The sequence below is a fragment of the Falco naumanni genome, chromosome 2 (assembly GCF_017639655.2).
Source record: "Falco naumanni isolate bFalNau1 chromosome 2, bFalNau1.pat, whole genome shotgun sequence".
Taxonomy (NCBI): Eukaryota; Metazoa; Chordata; class Aves; order Falconiformes; family Falconidae; genus Falco; species Falco naumanni.
Window position 1 is genome coordinate 26,887,999 of NC_054055.1, and position 15,939 is coordinate 26,903,937.

A 15,939-nucleotide genomic window follows, 5' to 3' on the forward strand; every position below is an offset into this window, starting at 1 on the left:
CATCCCAGGAATTCAAAGCAGTCAGCCTGCCCTACTGCATTATGTTTTCTACCCACCCCCTCCAATGGAGGACAAGATTATGCTGAACCCACCAGAAAGCTGGCAAGAAAAATTTACTTAACAGCTCTCAACACTTGTCTACACCAGCTTCTCCCTGCAAAATGCTGGAGGCGCATTTTAAAAGTACTTTCTTAGATTGCATTAATTCTTAGTAAAGAAGGACTTTGTTTAATATACTATAAATTCTCTTCAAGTACATACAAGGTATCCTTCAAGTCAAAAAATACCGTTTCACTGTGCTACCCTTGCATACATGTGCCCAGACACATGTTTTTTCCCTAACAGACTCCAGCTAATAACTGTATCTATCTTCTGGAAGGTCACTGCCACATCCCATTATGAATAGTTCCCAAAAGGCTTCTCTGCTGCAATTTACAGTTGTAATCTCACAGCTTCCTATCCATTGCCTCTGACTGTTGTACTTCAACAACACTGAGGACATTACACCCATACTCTGGCTGGGTAGAAGAAAGAGGAGATGAGGCAAAGAGTCTGCTTCAGTGCTTCACAAGCAGGCTTTTTGAGTTGTCAGGCTGGGTAGGTACACCAAGAGTAGACCAGTCTTGACCCTGCTTTGAAGCAGAAACATTAGGCAGAAAGATACACTCAATCTGTGCCACCTCTTCCCTACACTCACATGGGACCCCCAGCTTTTCACACATTATACCTAAGTATCAACTTATCTGACCAATTTAACGACCATCTCAATACATTGCAAGCTGCTTTTCTCCTTGCTGTGATATTGTGGAGTAGTAACACGGACATACTTCAAAGACATTCCTTGTTCCTACAGAATGACCATAGCTGACAGAAGAAAATATATCCCGTTACGGCAGTGAGAGCCTTATTTGGCTGCAGGAGACTTGCTGAAAACAAGATTGGCTCCTGTACCACATCCCTTGTGGCATTTCCAACAATTTCTCTTACACAGGTTTGCACTTGCCAATGGTGGCTCTTCACTCAGAGCTGCTGATTCCAGACGCTCTCTGGTGACCATGCCTTTCTTGAAACCTGCGGGATTTCCTTAGCCTCTTGTCAGTCTTGCAGCTCTGAACATGGCAAGTGTATGGAGGAGCTCTGTCATCCGCTGTCCATGGGCATGGCTGTGCGCCACGGCAGCTGCTACGGTTACCCTCAGACCAGCTGATTAACCAGGATGGGGCATCAGAGTCACCTCTTCTGCTCATCCAGCTCAAGATGGGACTTGGCTAATCTAGTGCCCTGATCTTCCCAAAAGGCTGCTGGGGCAGCGAGGCAATGGGCTAAAGAGTGGGATGGGCCCATTATGCCCTGCCACTCCGCCCGGAGTGTCCAGCCTTAAGGAATCTAAAATGAGGAAAGGACCTTGTTGCCTGTTCCAAAGACCTTTCAGCGGCTGGTTTCCACCCCGTAAGAATAAGCAGAATGAATAAATAGAGCTCATTCACTCCATGCAGCCAGCTGGGAGGTTTTCCACAGCTTTACTAAATTCTCTGCACATTAAAAAGGGCCAGGTTGCCAGGTCCAGATACTGACAGTTCCCTCCAGAGGAGCAGCAAAGCAACCATCCATCCATGAGTCCACTCATCCCTCTGGCCAAGCCTTGCTGCAGCCCTCTGCAGCTGTGGTTTGACACCGACTAGGCTGGGCCAAGGCAGGCCTGGAGCAGCAATGCAGAACTGGGAAATGAAGCATTTCTTTCCATGCTCACTGGCAGGTCTCCATGAGAAAAAAAAAAAAGAAAAAGAAAAAAAAAAAGACAGACACAAACGCCAAAAGAGCTCATTGCAATCTTCTCCTCCAGTTTTGCTCACAAATGGCAAGCACCCGACAGCTCTCCAGAGTCTGGGCCACATCAGCACGAAGAAAAGGCTGAGAAGCTGCAGGAGGTCATGCCTGAGTCTCTGAGTCTGTTTTCTCACGTGGTGATTAAGAGATTCTGCACTGGAATTAATAATTATGATCAATTGTAACGTATTTGACAAATGGTTCAGGGTACAGAGTTTCTCATGGGTACTGACCTAAGCAGGGATGCAGAAAGGTTTGGTGCTCTGATTGTCAGAGGAAGTCACCAAATCTCCATTGAAGCTCATGATGGCCTTCCTTACGCTACAAAGTATCGCAGGCAGCTTAAACTTGGTCTGATTTACATCTTGGGCATTTCCATTTGCATGTCGTGACGTACAAGTCAGGGGAGAATGTGACCTTCATGTCTTGAAAACTGATATCAGATTTCCCACGCTACTTTCCTTCAGAGGGTAGGGGGAAGTCAAGCAAAACAGACTCGTTTTTCTATAGGACACTGTTTCTTCAGGATGCTGCTCCCTGTGCAGGTGCCCTTGGGTACATGGGGGAAGAAGCTCCCCAACCTCCCTGCGTGTAGCTGATGGCTGTGAAATGAGGTCTCTTTCACTCACTCCTCACTTCTGCCTCTGCCCTGATTATTTCCTATCTTAACATTGAATGGTTCTTCGTCTGCCCAAGACCCCATTCTCAGAAACACCTATTGCAGGCATTTTCTTTGGCTGGATTAATTTGATGGGAGTATTTCTTTGCCTGGGATATTAAGGACAGATATATATATATATACACAAAAGTATGTGGCACATCCACTGAATACTCCCACGAAGCATGAGGCTCTATCAACATATGGTCAAAACTATCCCCACTAATGGGTGCAGAGCCACAGGGATGGGCACAGACCCCAATCTGCCTCAGACACTTGAAAAAACAGCCCCTTGGAGGAACCTCTGCTCTGACAAGGCTGCCTCTAAGTCCAGAAATCCCAGGAAAACACACAAAATTCTCAGGACTTCACCAAAACATTTTTTTCCCATGATGTGCTGCATCATAAACTTTCTCTCTGCCCTAAGCCCTTGAAAACGCCTTCAGTCTTCCTGCCTCTCCCTTTCCACAGCATCTCTCATCCTCCTCCTGCCTCGCTTTTCGCTCACCTATATGGGTCCATACGCCTTCATTGGTCACTGTTTCATGTCTTTCCTTAAAAGAACCTTTTTATCTGACAAAGCATCACATAATTATCATGAAACTAACAGGCTGTGAGTTCTCTCCTACCCCTGATACAACAGTAACGTTTTTCTTAGGCACAAATGCCTAGCACTTAATACTTTGAGGCATGCGGCCTGGCATTGCCTATTACTATTACAAAAAATAAAAGTTTTTGTCACCTTTGGTCTTCATCTCAGAGCACATGACCACTCTGCCCTGTTGCACTGCTAATGGGAGAGCTCTGAATGTCCTGCCTTGCCAGACCTATTTTTCAGGGAGTTTTTCCTGTTACTGGAGTTTAACCACAGTATTAATTCTGTGTTTGCAGTACTACCAAGGACAAGTGTTAAAAAAACATTAACAGTTGTATCTTTCCTTCTTCATCCCATCATGAGACTGGCTTAAAAAAGATAACTTTTAGGAATCTGCTGATGTTGGAGTCTTTTTATGTAATTTGGGTTGGGGGTGTTAAGGGTCATGTTTTCAAGCTGTTTCCCATAAACATAGGAACTAGAAATCTACTTTTGCTTTCCTAATGAAAACTAAGATGTGCATTTACTAATCTGACTTAATAAGCTACTACCCTTATGAAAAAAACAGACATGAGTTTCATGAAAAATTGCAACAGCTGATGGGAGCACATGTAAGTACTATTTTTTCTCATCTTGTAAAAATGACTATTTCAGTCTTAGTAGACAAGTGTACACATGGCAGCTAAAACAAGCTGCACTCCTCCTCTCAGTTTTCTGCCTAAGCATCCCATTAAAAGATGTGAGGAAGGTACAGACCGTGCTTGCAAAACCTCCAGGTTGGCAGTGAGGTGCAACGCCAGTCGTGGTCTGCCCCTGGATATATAATATCCTTTTTATATATATATATCTCTCTATATATGACTCAGCATATAAATGGAGTCAGTAACAGAGGATTTCCAAGCAAAACCTTTTATGGGCTCTCAGAGGGATGTTTTAGGCTGAAACTCTGATACCAAGGTCATTACTGCCTGTGCCCCAGCAGCCCAAAGAACACAACTGAAGAGAACCTGCTTTACATGTGCCCATTTTTCTATTCCTGGAAGCACTCTGCATTACATTAGTAACATTTAGCTCTCTGGCCTAGCCAGGAGACACTCCAAGCATCCCAACTGTCTTATGTGATAGGATCCGAAAAGCTATATTTGTTTGTAAGCTGTGAACTGATAGCAGCAATATGCTGAGTGCATAGCACAAAGGTTTATTGCTAAATATTTATCAGTAGAAGCACAGAGCATGTTTATGTGCTGGAAAATGACTCAAACTGAGTCCATCCTTGGGGTTTAACTCCCCCTTGTAGCTACCAGTATATGGGAACATTGCCAGGCAATGCCAAGGCTGCCAAGACAGCAGATCCCAGTCTGCAATTTGCACTGTGCAACTTACCCTGTCTGAACTTTTCCCAAGGATGAAAAGACTTACATAGCAATGCTATTTTCTTAACAGATCATCCCCTTGGATTCGCAGCAGTATCTCCACACCCTTGTGGCATCTGCTAATATGGCAAAGCTAACAGAGTCATGGAAAAGGTCGTTAGCTTCTCTTCTGGTTTGTGCACACATCCACTAAATTATCAGCAAAGCTGCCACGCTGGCCCCATGACTGCTGGTGGGAGCTAGGAGAAGGCCCTCCTGCATTTGGAGCAGCTGGTGGATGTTGCAGGGCTGGTGGTGAGGCACGCTGAGTGGTACTGCTAATGGAGGTGGCTGGTTCTCCACTTAAGGATCTGCAGTTGCAGCTCATCTTCCAAGGAAGCTCTTGGTGCAATAAATGAAACAGAAGGATTAGCTGTACACAGAGGTTAGTTTCAGTGGCATTTAAGCCCACGAGGTACTGCACAGCTCCCAGGTGGTCAAGCCCTTCTGGAAGCATGCTGAAGATGCTCAGGATACAAGAGAAGCCACACGCTGTCACGCAGCAACCAGCTGCTTGGGTCTTGATCTGGATGGTCACATGCAGCCATCAGCACGTGGCAGGGAAATGCTGCAGCACTGTGCCCAGTCATTATGGGAGCCTAAAATTTGTTTGAAATAGATGCTTTTCACAGCATCAGCAGTTGTAAAATCTTTTCCTCTTCAGTCCTTTGTGAAAAGTATGGTCCAGCTCTACTCTCCACCCTGTTAGTCGAACCACGGCCCTGACAAGTCATCAGAGGTTGCTCTGGGCTTTTCCCAGCCAAGAGAAGAATCTGGCTTCTCTAAAAATCATGCATCTCTAGAGATGATCCCTGCAAGCAACACTTCACAATGTCAGATAAATATTTATCAAAAATAAGCTAAGCTGTGTTACCATTAACTCCCATTGCCTGGTTCTGGTGCTCAGAGAGAAAAAAAAATGGCCTAAACAATCCAGTCCGCAGCTTAAGTAAGAGTATGTGACGAGCTAGCTGAGTAAAACCAAGCCATAAGGACAACAACAATTAATAGAAATATTCACCTCCACTCCATCACATATATATATATGTGTACATATGCGTGTATATATATGTACCTTCAAAACAGATTAGCACAGTACTCACTCTGAGTGACATAAAGGCCCTCTGTTGACTTATCTTCATGTCCATCAAAGTCTCTGCTGGCAAGCTGCCTATTGGCTGTCTCCAGTCGTTCTGCAAAAAACAGGAAATACTTTAAGTATAAATATATGTATATAAAATTTTAGGCCAACCAAGAAAATAAGATGCATGCCAGCAGAGCAGTATAAATAGACTCTCTGAAGGAGGACATTAAAATGGAGGCTGACATATACATAAAAGATGAGGCCCTTTGACCTCTTCCATGAAGCTGTGTCATTCAGATTTACAGAAGCTGGGGGAAAAGCCTCTGCCATTAGCAGCTGACATGCTCAGGCAGTTAATCTCTCACACTGTCCAAAATGCACAAGGCATTTGCAATCTGAACTACCCAGCTTTGCAAGGGGATGGGTGCCTTCCTGCAATGGAGTGCTGCCCTGGTGCAGTGAGACACCCTGGGGGAAGGCAGCCCCCAGCCCAGTGACACCAATCCTTGCTCTGGGAGGAGAGCAGCTTTCTGGAGCCAGAGACAGCCTTTCCTAGGCAGGTCCTGCCTTCAAGTGCCTCCCTCCCCCAAAAAGACCACGTGAGCCTCCTTGCACTATTGCAAAAAGCATGAGCCAGATTGCAGAAGGCACCTCACTGCACAAAGAGCTACCAAGCTACCCTTATCAGGAACTTGGACAGGTAACAGCTACCCAATATATCCTGCTTTCTCAAAAGGATATACCCTCAGTTTTATGCTTTTAATACAAAAAAGAGATATGCTTTGCTACTTGCTACTGATTTGTGAAGACACTGAACTTTGAGATTTATGGGTTGCACAGCATTGCTCTATATTGCAACTTGCTCTTCAGCTTGTTAGAGCTGGACAAGACCTTGGAACTGGTGGGCCTGCTGTCAAATCAGTATTTGCAAGCACTAAGCACAAAGGCACCACCTGAAGCAGACTCTCATATTTTGCCAGAAGGTTTCCTTGCCACCGGGAGGGTGAAGCAATTTTGTCTCATGCCAATGAGCAGGGCCTGATTCTCAAGATGTTTACCTAAAACACAGGTGAAGCTACTCCTCTAAAGCCTGCTGCTCTGGAGCTTGTGAGAAATGAAACATCATGTCAACCACAGGAAAAAAAAAAACCACACAAGCAAGAGTAACATACCACGGAGATCCCTGTTGAAGTCATGAAGTCTCCTAATTTCTCCTTCGAGTTTGTTTCTCATTGCCTTATCCAGAGACTCCCTCTTAGTGGTGGTCTTGACCAAGCCTTCATAAGCTTCTGAAATCCTCTGAATCTCTATTTCAAACTGAAAGGAGAGAGAGCTCCTGTTAAAGCCGAGCAGGAACATGTTGCATCCCAGTGTTTGCCCAGAGTGTTCTGATGCTGTGTGGGGGTTGGGGCAATGCTCGTGCCAAGTGTCACACCAGCCACCAGCTCTACAATGACCAACCTCCCCAGCAGAGGACAGAGTGAAGCTCTGGCAGTGCTGGAGGTTCCTACAGTTGGAATCCCTGCAAACACCCTGTGGGGTAGCTTGCCATGCCACAATGCCCCCATGACACCTTGCTGGAAGCTCCCAAAAAACCTTGGGGTGGGCTGGACTTGATGTAACTGCTTGGTTGCCTTTCCTCTACAACTGAGGTGGCTTCTTTAACCCCATCCAGGAGGAGTAACGAAGGAAACTGTATTTGTGTGGACCATATTCTTTCCTCGAAAGGGTTGTAAGAGGCAGGACTTATTATTCTGCCAGATCCCTGATCCAAAACTTAGCTCTGAGCTCTGCAGGCCACCAGAAGTGGTTTAGGCTCAGCTCTTGACCTCACGGCAGTTTTAAATTATTGTGGTCTACTCCTGTCCATCCTTGACTGAAGACTGCTCTATACAAGAAGAAACTCTCTATAACAGATGAAACCAGTTGGTTTGGGTTTTCAATTTTCTTAACTTCATCTCCTTAAAATCTGGCAAACTGCAGGCAGGGTATGCAGAGGAAGCCCTTAGCAGTGAACCTGCATCTTAAGACCTGAGCCCAGAAGACTGACAGGAAGATAGTCCTGGGCAAAGTTTTGCTGTTCAGGTCAATCCGTCCAGCTCTTCTAATAAGCTAATGTCATGTTGAGTGTTACAGCTTTGCTAAAATCATTGCTGCAGGAATGAATAACACTGATGTGGAAATCTGCTCCTGCATGCCTGGCCCTTGTGTTTGTAGAGAAAAGCTTGATAATGAGCACAGGCTGGAAAACCATGAGATATATATATAGCCTCCCACATACCTTTCTAATTCTGGCACCTTTTTAGCCTCTTGAATTGTGGATGGGACAGTTTCATGATTTGTGAAACCAGGGTGCAAGCCCACCTCCACTTGCTTTGGAGGTAGGTCCCTCTCCAGGGGTCATTAAGCTTTAAGTGTAATTTGCCAGCTGCAGCACTTGCAGAATAAAAGCTTCAGGGATTCTGGAGCTGTCACCCTACTGTCTGTAGGAACCTGCAGCCAGGCTCCAGCAGCCTGGACCTGCGCTTCTCACAATGCTAGTGCCACTCTGTCTGGATACGGCCCGTGGGCAAGCAGCACCTCCAAACCACGCAGCGAGGAAAGCCTGGCAAAAACTCGGGAAACTCGTGTTACCCTCCCCGATTTCTGCTTTCAGCTTGCTCAGGCACAAAACCTGAAACAAGTGTTATGTGCAAAGCCCACAGTGTGGCCCCCATGACAGCAGCAGCTTTGCTGGGTATCACATCACATATCTCACTTGGTGGTGATTTAACAGTTCACAGGCATTTCACACACATACAAGCCACTCCCCTACATGCATAAGATTAAAAGGTACCGTATGTAGATTAGTTCTCAGCTGACAACTCTCCACAGCTCCAAGAAGAGGATGACCTGTTGAACTGGCCATATCTCAAGCTATGACACTCCTTGGATGCACTACAAACTTAGTCAGATTATTCTGGCCTTCCATTCTGTTTTGTTTAAAACAGGAGCTCCAGGAAGCCTCGTTACATTTTCCCTAACCTTACCTAGAAAAGCTGGTCCTTCTTCCCCACCTTGCTGATGCATGGCCAGACACCAAGCATATTCCCACCACAAGGACCACACACTCAGAGGAACACTGCATAAATCCAAATCTGTTTGAAATTCAGCCTGAACCTTACAGTGGTTCAAAAAAAAAGTCAATTAGTTTTATTTTGCCTCATATGCATAGCAACACAGGCTTGTACAAAGCCTCACCAACAAGTCTGAACTTTTTTGAGAAAATCACCTTGAGCACTGTGTGCAGTCCTGGGCCCCACAATGTAAGAAGGGTGTGAAGGTGCTTGAACACATCCAGAGGAGGGCAACAAAGCTGGTGAAAAGGAAGGAATGTCCTATGAGGAGCAGCTAAGGACTTTGGGCTTGTCTAGTTTGGAGAGAAGGAGGCTGAGGGGTGACCTCATTGCTCTCTGCAGCTCCCTGAGGAGGGGAAGAGGAGAGGGATGTGCAGAGATCTTCTCCCTGATATCCAGCGACAGGATACATGGGAATAGTTCAAAGCTGTGTCAGGGGAGTTTAGACTGGACGTTTGGAAGCATTTCTTTACCGAGAGGGTGGTCACTCACTGGAACAGGCTTCCTAGAGCGGTGAATGATGCCCCAAGCCTGTCAGTGCTAAGAGGCCTTTAGACAATGTCCTTAACAACATCTTTTAACTTGGTCAGCCCTGAATTGGTCAGGCTCGGACATGATGATTGTTGTAGGTCCCTTCCAACGGAAATATTCTATCCTATTCTACGGCTATGACCTACAATCAAAAATCTGTTTCATGTGAATCTTCCACAATCAACATGAATTAGTTACTCCGATAACAGTGTAATTTCAGCTACTTGGTTCTGTTGCAGCTTTTTCCTTAGATCAGTGTGACCTCTGCTAGCAAAAGTTGTCTCTTCCTATAAGTATTTAGAGGCTGCATTCAAGCTACTTTGGATTGCTCTCCTCAACTATTTAAGCAGATTGAGAGTTTCCTTGAAAGGAAGGTTTGGCTTAGCAAAAATAATTTTTAAAGCACTTTCCTCAATCCTTAACTACACAATCCCAACACCGTGCTCAGCTGAGTGCCCTGACATCTGCAGTTCCTGTGCCTCCTCTCTCCCAGGCGAGCCACTATCTGCAGGAGAAGACGCCTGCTCCAGAGAGCTCGTACCACAGTGAAGCAGATTTGCCAACATGGCAGGGGGGTTCCACAGCCCAATAGTCCTACCCAATGCTGCTGGGCTCTGCTCTGCCCGTTACCTGCTGTTACTTCCCAAAACACATCACCACGCAAGTCTCCTGCACCCCTGAAGGCAAAGACTTGCTGCAGAAAAAGAATCTCCATCAGCACTGAACAAAATTAAAGGAGCGCAGAAGAACAGCCATAAATTGTGTCGGCACTTCTCAGCAGCTCTGGGTTTTCCTTCCCCTTCTTCTACAGAGGGAAAAAGACAGTTTAGCATCTTCTCTGCCTAGTAGCTCCTAGAGCTGACCCACTCAAACAACCCCCACACACAGCACAGGGAATGGCCAGCCCAGCCTGGCAATTAAATTTCAGCAAGGTAACACTGCCCAACAACAACAACAAAAAACAACAGAGAAGAGAAAATAATGCATTTCTTTTGCAAAAAAAAAAGCTCAGAATTAAATGCACACAACCCCTGTTCCCCGCAACTCTTTTTAGCTAAGAAAACCAGACAACTTGTCAAAGAGCACAGGGATTAATGAGCACCTTGTACCTCTCTGCAAAAAGTCTGTTCAGACATGACTGAAAATCTGACAACCCCTAGGGCTGGTCTGTTCTTATGAATGTCCAGGGAGCCCTCTGATTTTCTCCAATTTCTTCTCCTATTCTGTAATGAATAAAAGTGATGGGAGGGTGGCCCTAGCTAGAATAAAATTATTATGCACAAGACAGACAAGAACTACTACTCCTCATGATCCTTCCAATTCCAACAAGAGGGAAGAGTTTTCACCCACAGAGTATGTAATTTAACTCACTTTCACGCTTTCAGAGGTGAAGTTCAGCTGAAACTGTGGGAACAGAGAAGGACCTGCCCTGTCCTTGTGTTCAAACACAGGAAAAACAGCATGGGAGGGATACTGTGTGTAAAGGCTTTGGTTCATGACATTTTCCCAAAGAAAGAATGCACTTGAGCATGTGTTTCACTTTAATACTCTGCTTACATTCCCTCAAAGTCAAGGCGACTAGAGTCTACACTCCGTTGACTGAAGTGAGACTTCAGCCCATGCTTGAATACCTTTCTGTTGGTGTCTGATGCAATCGACTTGCGGGGCATCCAAGATAAAGAAAGCCATTTCCCAGAGTGTGAAAGGAAATAGGAATATTTTTAGGGCATTGCACTCAAATACCTTTTACTGAACAACGCGGCTTTTGTAAAATTAATAGCTGGAATATTTCTTTTTGCCCACAAATGCCTCAGGGAAATCGGCATTAAAACCTTTGCAGACCTCTTCACAAATAGTTAACATTGCTGCAAAAATTTCTCAACTCCATTTACTAAATTCTGTGAATAAACTCAACTTATCTGGTTGCAGAGGAGGAGGCTGAAAAGACAACAGCAGCTACAAAACAACAGGTCTTTTTGCTAACCAGCTTCAACAGACTGTCACAGATTTTTCCCAAAGCTGAGGCTGGGACATGGTCTCTCAGAGCTACCTCTTCTCCTGTGACTGGTGTCTCCAAGAACACTCCGATCCCACACAGCACATAAAAAACTAAGCTCCTATTTAGAATCCTGAATTCAGAGAGAAAAGACCTGCAGCCTAAGCCCCTTCGTGTATAAGCAGTGGGAAGACATAAATGAAACAGCAGTGTAGGATCCTAAATAACTTATTTGATCTGGGCCCTTGGGACCCAAAGCCCGCAGATCTGGGGAGCATTTCTGCTTTTGCTCCAGTGAGTTCTCATTTTTAAGCAACTTCTAATTCGTTTGATTTGACTCTTCATCTTGTCACCCGAGGCAGTGTGCAAGACATCACCCTGCTCCACTGAAAATGCCAGCTTGCATATAGAAAAGAAGGTGCAGGATCTCTTTGGAAAAAAAAAAAAGGGGGTTGAGCAAAATCTTTACCAAATGGTTCCTTCAGATAAGGGGGCAGTGCTTTTTGAACCAACGTGTTCACAGGTGGTTGTCTTAACATCACCTTTTAGAAACCCATAGAGCAGTCACTGAAAGCCTCTCAGATGACCAAGTTAATGCATTTCCAAAAAATGGGCAATCCCACCGATGGCTGTTACACTTCCAAGGAGCATGAAGTGTCAAATGAGCATATTGTGGTGGAGAAGACCACTTGAGACAGATGTGGCCGTGCTCTTCAAATGCCTCTCACCCCACTGCTCTACCACCTGTGTAGACGGTGCAGGACCCAGCTGCAGCAGAAACAGACTCTGCCTATGGTAGACTTGCAGGGAAAGCTGCGGAGAGGCCAGTGTAGAAGGATGGAAGGGGCCAGTCCCCAACTGAGAGGCATGTGATGGGCTGCCCCATTTTGTCCTAAAGGCAAGGGAGCCCACAGGCCACGGAACACAGGATTACACTTCTGGGAGACCACCATGGAGAGGCATTGGTTAGAGATGGCCACTGGTGCATCCTCATTGCAGTGACAGGACTATGAACAGCTTGAAGGACCCAAATGCAGGACCACCAAGGTGGCTACCCTGCCCAGGCCCCATCCCCACCTCTCCACATACCTTCTGCAGCTTGTCTGCCTTCTCGTAGTACCCCTCCAGCTCCTGCCGCAGCATGTGGTTCTCCTCAGAGAGCATCTCTACCATCTGCTGTGCCCGCTCCACGATGGCAAATGCATCAGGCGTCAGCTGCTGGCCTGGTGGCATCGGTGTCTGGGCAGCGGCAGGGGCCGGCAGCGGGGGCAAGGCGCCCGGGAGCAGAGGGCCGGTGGTGGCAGTGGTGGCCTGCGAGGACATGGGGCTGTGCTGCTGGGCTGGCGGCGGTGGGAAAGGTGGTTGGCATTGTCGGCTGTGGGAGAGCACACACAGGGGAGGCGTTAGAGCCGTGCACCCTTGAAATGCACACAGGAGCTTTCACCTAATGACTGCATGGTTTATTAATAGTTATAACTGTATGGTCATGACTCCAGTCCTTAGTCACTCCTAAATACCAACAATCACAGCAGGGACTGGGCAAATTGTCTCCTCGCCTGCTCTTGACAGTGATGTATACATCTGGCATGAACGGATAAAAGAAGCATTGACCCAAAACCAGCATTTTTGCCTAGGTGGGCAGCTAACATTTCAGCAGCCAGGCAGCCCCTCCCTGCCCCCCCTTGCCACAAACCCCACTGCTGAGAAGCGTAAATCGGCAGGCTCGCAGGACACACAAGGGATGCATTACTCACCCTTTGAACAGTGCTCCCTGCCTGGAGGAGACCGGCTGATCAGCCGAATTGGGAGGTGAGAGGAAGTGATGGGAGCAAAGCTGCATCCCCGAGTGGCTTTAGCAAGCGGCAAAGGGAAGGGCTTCTGCAGAGCTGCTGGAGGCACAGCTCCGGTCAATCACGGCGAGCCATGAAACCCATCTTCCAGTGCAAGACCTCATTGTGTCACTCCCTGACTAACGGCATCCATCACCCACTGGGCTCATGTCAAGGAAGGTGAAGAAGTGAGCGGGCGGTGGACCTGCATGTGGGATAGGCTTTCTGATGGCAGGTGGCTCTTTAATCCACCCGAGTCACACTTTGCAGACCCAGGAGAACATCTTAGCAGTGAAGGTAACCCTGCAGGTAGGACCAGAGACCCTCATTTCTGTCCCGCATTTCAGCCCTGCAAGCTTGAGAAGGCAGACCGCCTCAAAAGAAGGAAATTCCAGCAGGGAGTAGCTCAAAGCTTGACTGCACCAGACCCATCTCCATCCCTCCATCCACCACACAGGCAGCCACAGAGCCTTGGCCAGGGCGAGCGGCCCCACGCAGAGCCTTGCTGTGCACAGGCTGAGCTACTCCTCAGCCCAGATGCCAAAGTTGTGAAATTTCTACACCATGCTTGTCCAAGAGACTCAACTCACACCACGCGGGACATCTGTGTCAGAGCCCAGTCTGGCTGGAAAATAAGCTGGCTGCTGGATCCCACCTGAAGTCTGCAATCAAGCACCTTCTGAAAGTTGTATTTTAGATTAACCACAAGCTAGCAGGCTTGCTGTAGATGTTGCTGCCTTTATTTCTGTACCCTGCATGAAGCAGGAGACCTAACGAACAGATGTATTTACCTCATTTCGCCTCAAAGATCCTTGAATGCTATTATTTTTAGGCAATTTTGTGCTATATACATAATAAATATGATTACTGTTGTTTTCAGCACCTACACAGCTTCCCAAAGCAGGGTTTTCAAAAGCTCTCAGCATTGGCTTAATTCTACTGACAACAACCTGCCACTGCCTTCAACTGCAACAGAACAAAATGAAAAGCAAAGGCAATTTTAAAGCCCTGCCCTAAAAGCGAATAGCGCTCATCTAACAAGCTTGTCCCCACCCATCCACAGGATGGTGAGGAAAGCCAGCAATTCAGTCCTATCTTCTGTCCAAGCTAGAAGGAAAGCAAACAGGGCCCTGCAGCCCCCCAGAAGCAGCACGCACACAGCCCCACACTCCCATACTGGCTCTCGTGCTTTGCCCAGTGCATCCACCATGGCATGAAAAAGTATTGAAATGGAGCGAAGACCAGTGATGAGCCCCTTCCCAAACCTGAGCCCACTGCTAGCCTGCCCAGAAGCACAGACCCTGGCCCAGGCTCTGTCCTTGGCAAGAAGATCCCAGCAAAGCTTCATGCAGCCAGCACTGGGAAAGCCTGTGCTGAGCTCACCCTGGCCTGGAGATGACTTACCTGCAGAGCACAGACATACCCTAAGGCTGCGTCTCCCCTAGTAAACTAAACACCCAGGGAGGCAGCTCAGGAGCAGGGAGAGGAGCCATTCCCCCAGGCAGCTCCCGGGGCCAGAAGGATTTGCTTTCAGCCCCAGGCACGTTACTGCTCTGGCAGAGGTGCAGGCTAATGACTAAGGAGCTAAGTATCTACTGGAAGTGGATAAAACTTTTCAAATGCAGGAAGTCTGGGTGACACTACATAGGGCCAGCAAAACATACAGTAATTCATAGAATCACAAACTGGGTTAGGTTGGAAGAGATCTTTGAAGGTCATCTAGTCCAACCTCCCTGCAGTAAGCAGGGACATCTTTCTCTAGATCAGGTTGCTCAAAGCCCCACACAAACTGACCTTGAACACTTCCCGTGATGGGGCATACACAACTTCTCCAAGCAACCTGTGCCAGTGCCTCACTATCCTCAGCATAAAAATTTTCTTCTTTACGTCCAATCTAAATCTATCTTTTTTCAGTTTAAAATCATTGCCCTTTCTCCTGTCACTACAAGCCCTGTCTCTCCATCTTTCTCATAAGCTCCCTTTAATTATTGCAAGGCTGCTGTAAGGTCTCCCTGGAGCCTTCTCTTCTCTAGGCTGAACCCCAACTCTCTCAGCCTTCTTCATATGAGAGGTGCTCCAGTCCGCCAATCTGTGGCTCTCCTCTGGACCCACTCCAACAGGTCCATGTCCTACCTGTGCTGAGGACCCCAGAGCTGAACGCAGCACTCCAGGTGGAGTCTCATCAGAGCAGAACAGAGGGGCAGAACCACCTCCCTCAACCTGCTGGTCACACTTCTTTTGATGCAGCCCAGGATACAACTGGTTTTCTGAGTTGCAAGTACACAATGCTAGCTCAATCTTTCATCCCCAAACCCTTTTCCACTGAGCTGCTCTCAATCCCTTCATCCCCCAGTCTGAACTGATACTGGGACTCCCCCAGGCGAGGTGCAGGACCTTGCACTTGGCCTTGTTGAACTTTATGAGGTTTGCACAGGCCCACTCCTCAAGCCTGTCAAGACGCCTCTGGTGGCATCCCTTCCCTCTAGCAAATCAGCCGTACCACTCAGCTTGGTGTCACATGCAGACTTGCTGAGGGTGCACTCCACCCCACTGTCTGTCATTGGTGAAGATAATAAAGAGTATTGGTCCCAGTATAGACCCTTGAGGGACACTGCTCATCACTGGTTTCCACACGGACATTGAGCCATTAGCAGTGACTCCTTGGATGTGGCCATCCAGCCAACTCCTTATCCATCTAAAAGTCCATCTATCAAACTATCCATCAAAGCAGATGACGCCAGTAACTCTTGCCTTGTCTACTGATGCAGTTGCTCCGTCATAGGCCACTAGATTATTCAGGCATGATCTGCCCCTGGTGAAGCCGTGCTGGCTGTCTCTAATCACCTCCCTGTCTTCCACACGTTTTGACATATCTTCCAGGTGGATCTGTT

At 47.1% G+C, this 15,939-nt stretch overlaps 1 protein-coding gene across 2 annotated transcripts in view; it reads right to left on the reverse strand.

Annotated features, from left to right (window-relative positions):
• Positions 1 to 15,939, reverse strand: part of AMOTL1 (angiomotin like 1) — a 60,950-nt gene that overhangs the window by 21,081 nt on the left and 23,930 nt on the right. For both annotated transcript variants that reach the window (XM_040584046.1, XM_040584048.1), the window contains 3 exons: positions 12,309 to 12,594; positions 6,749 to 6,893; positions 5,596 to 5,685 (listed from right to left, as the gene is read on the reverse strand). In XM_040584046.1, the coding sequence (XP_040439980.1) occupies positions 5,596 to 5,685; positions 6,749 to 6,893; positions 12,309 to 12,594 (521 nt within the window). The remainder of the gene's footprint in view (positions 1 to 5,595; positions 5,686 to 6,748; positions 6,894 to 12,308; positions 12,595 to 15,939) is intronic.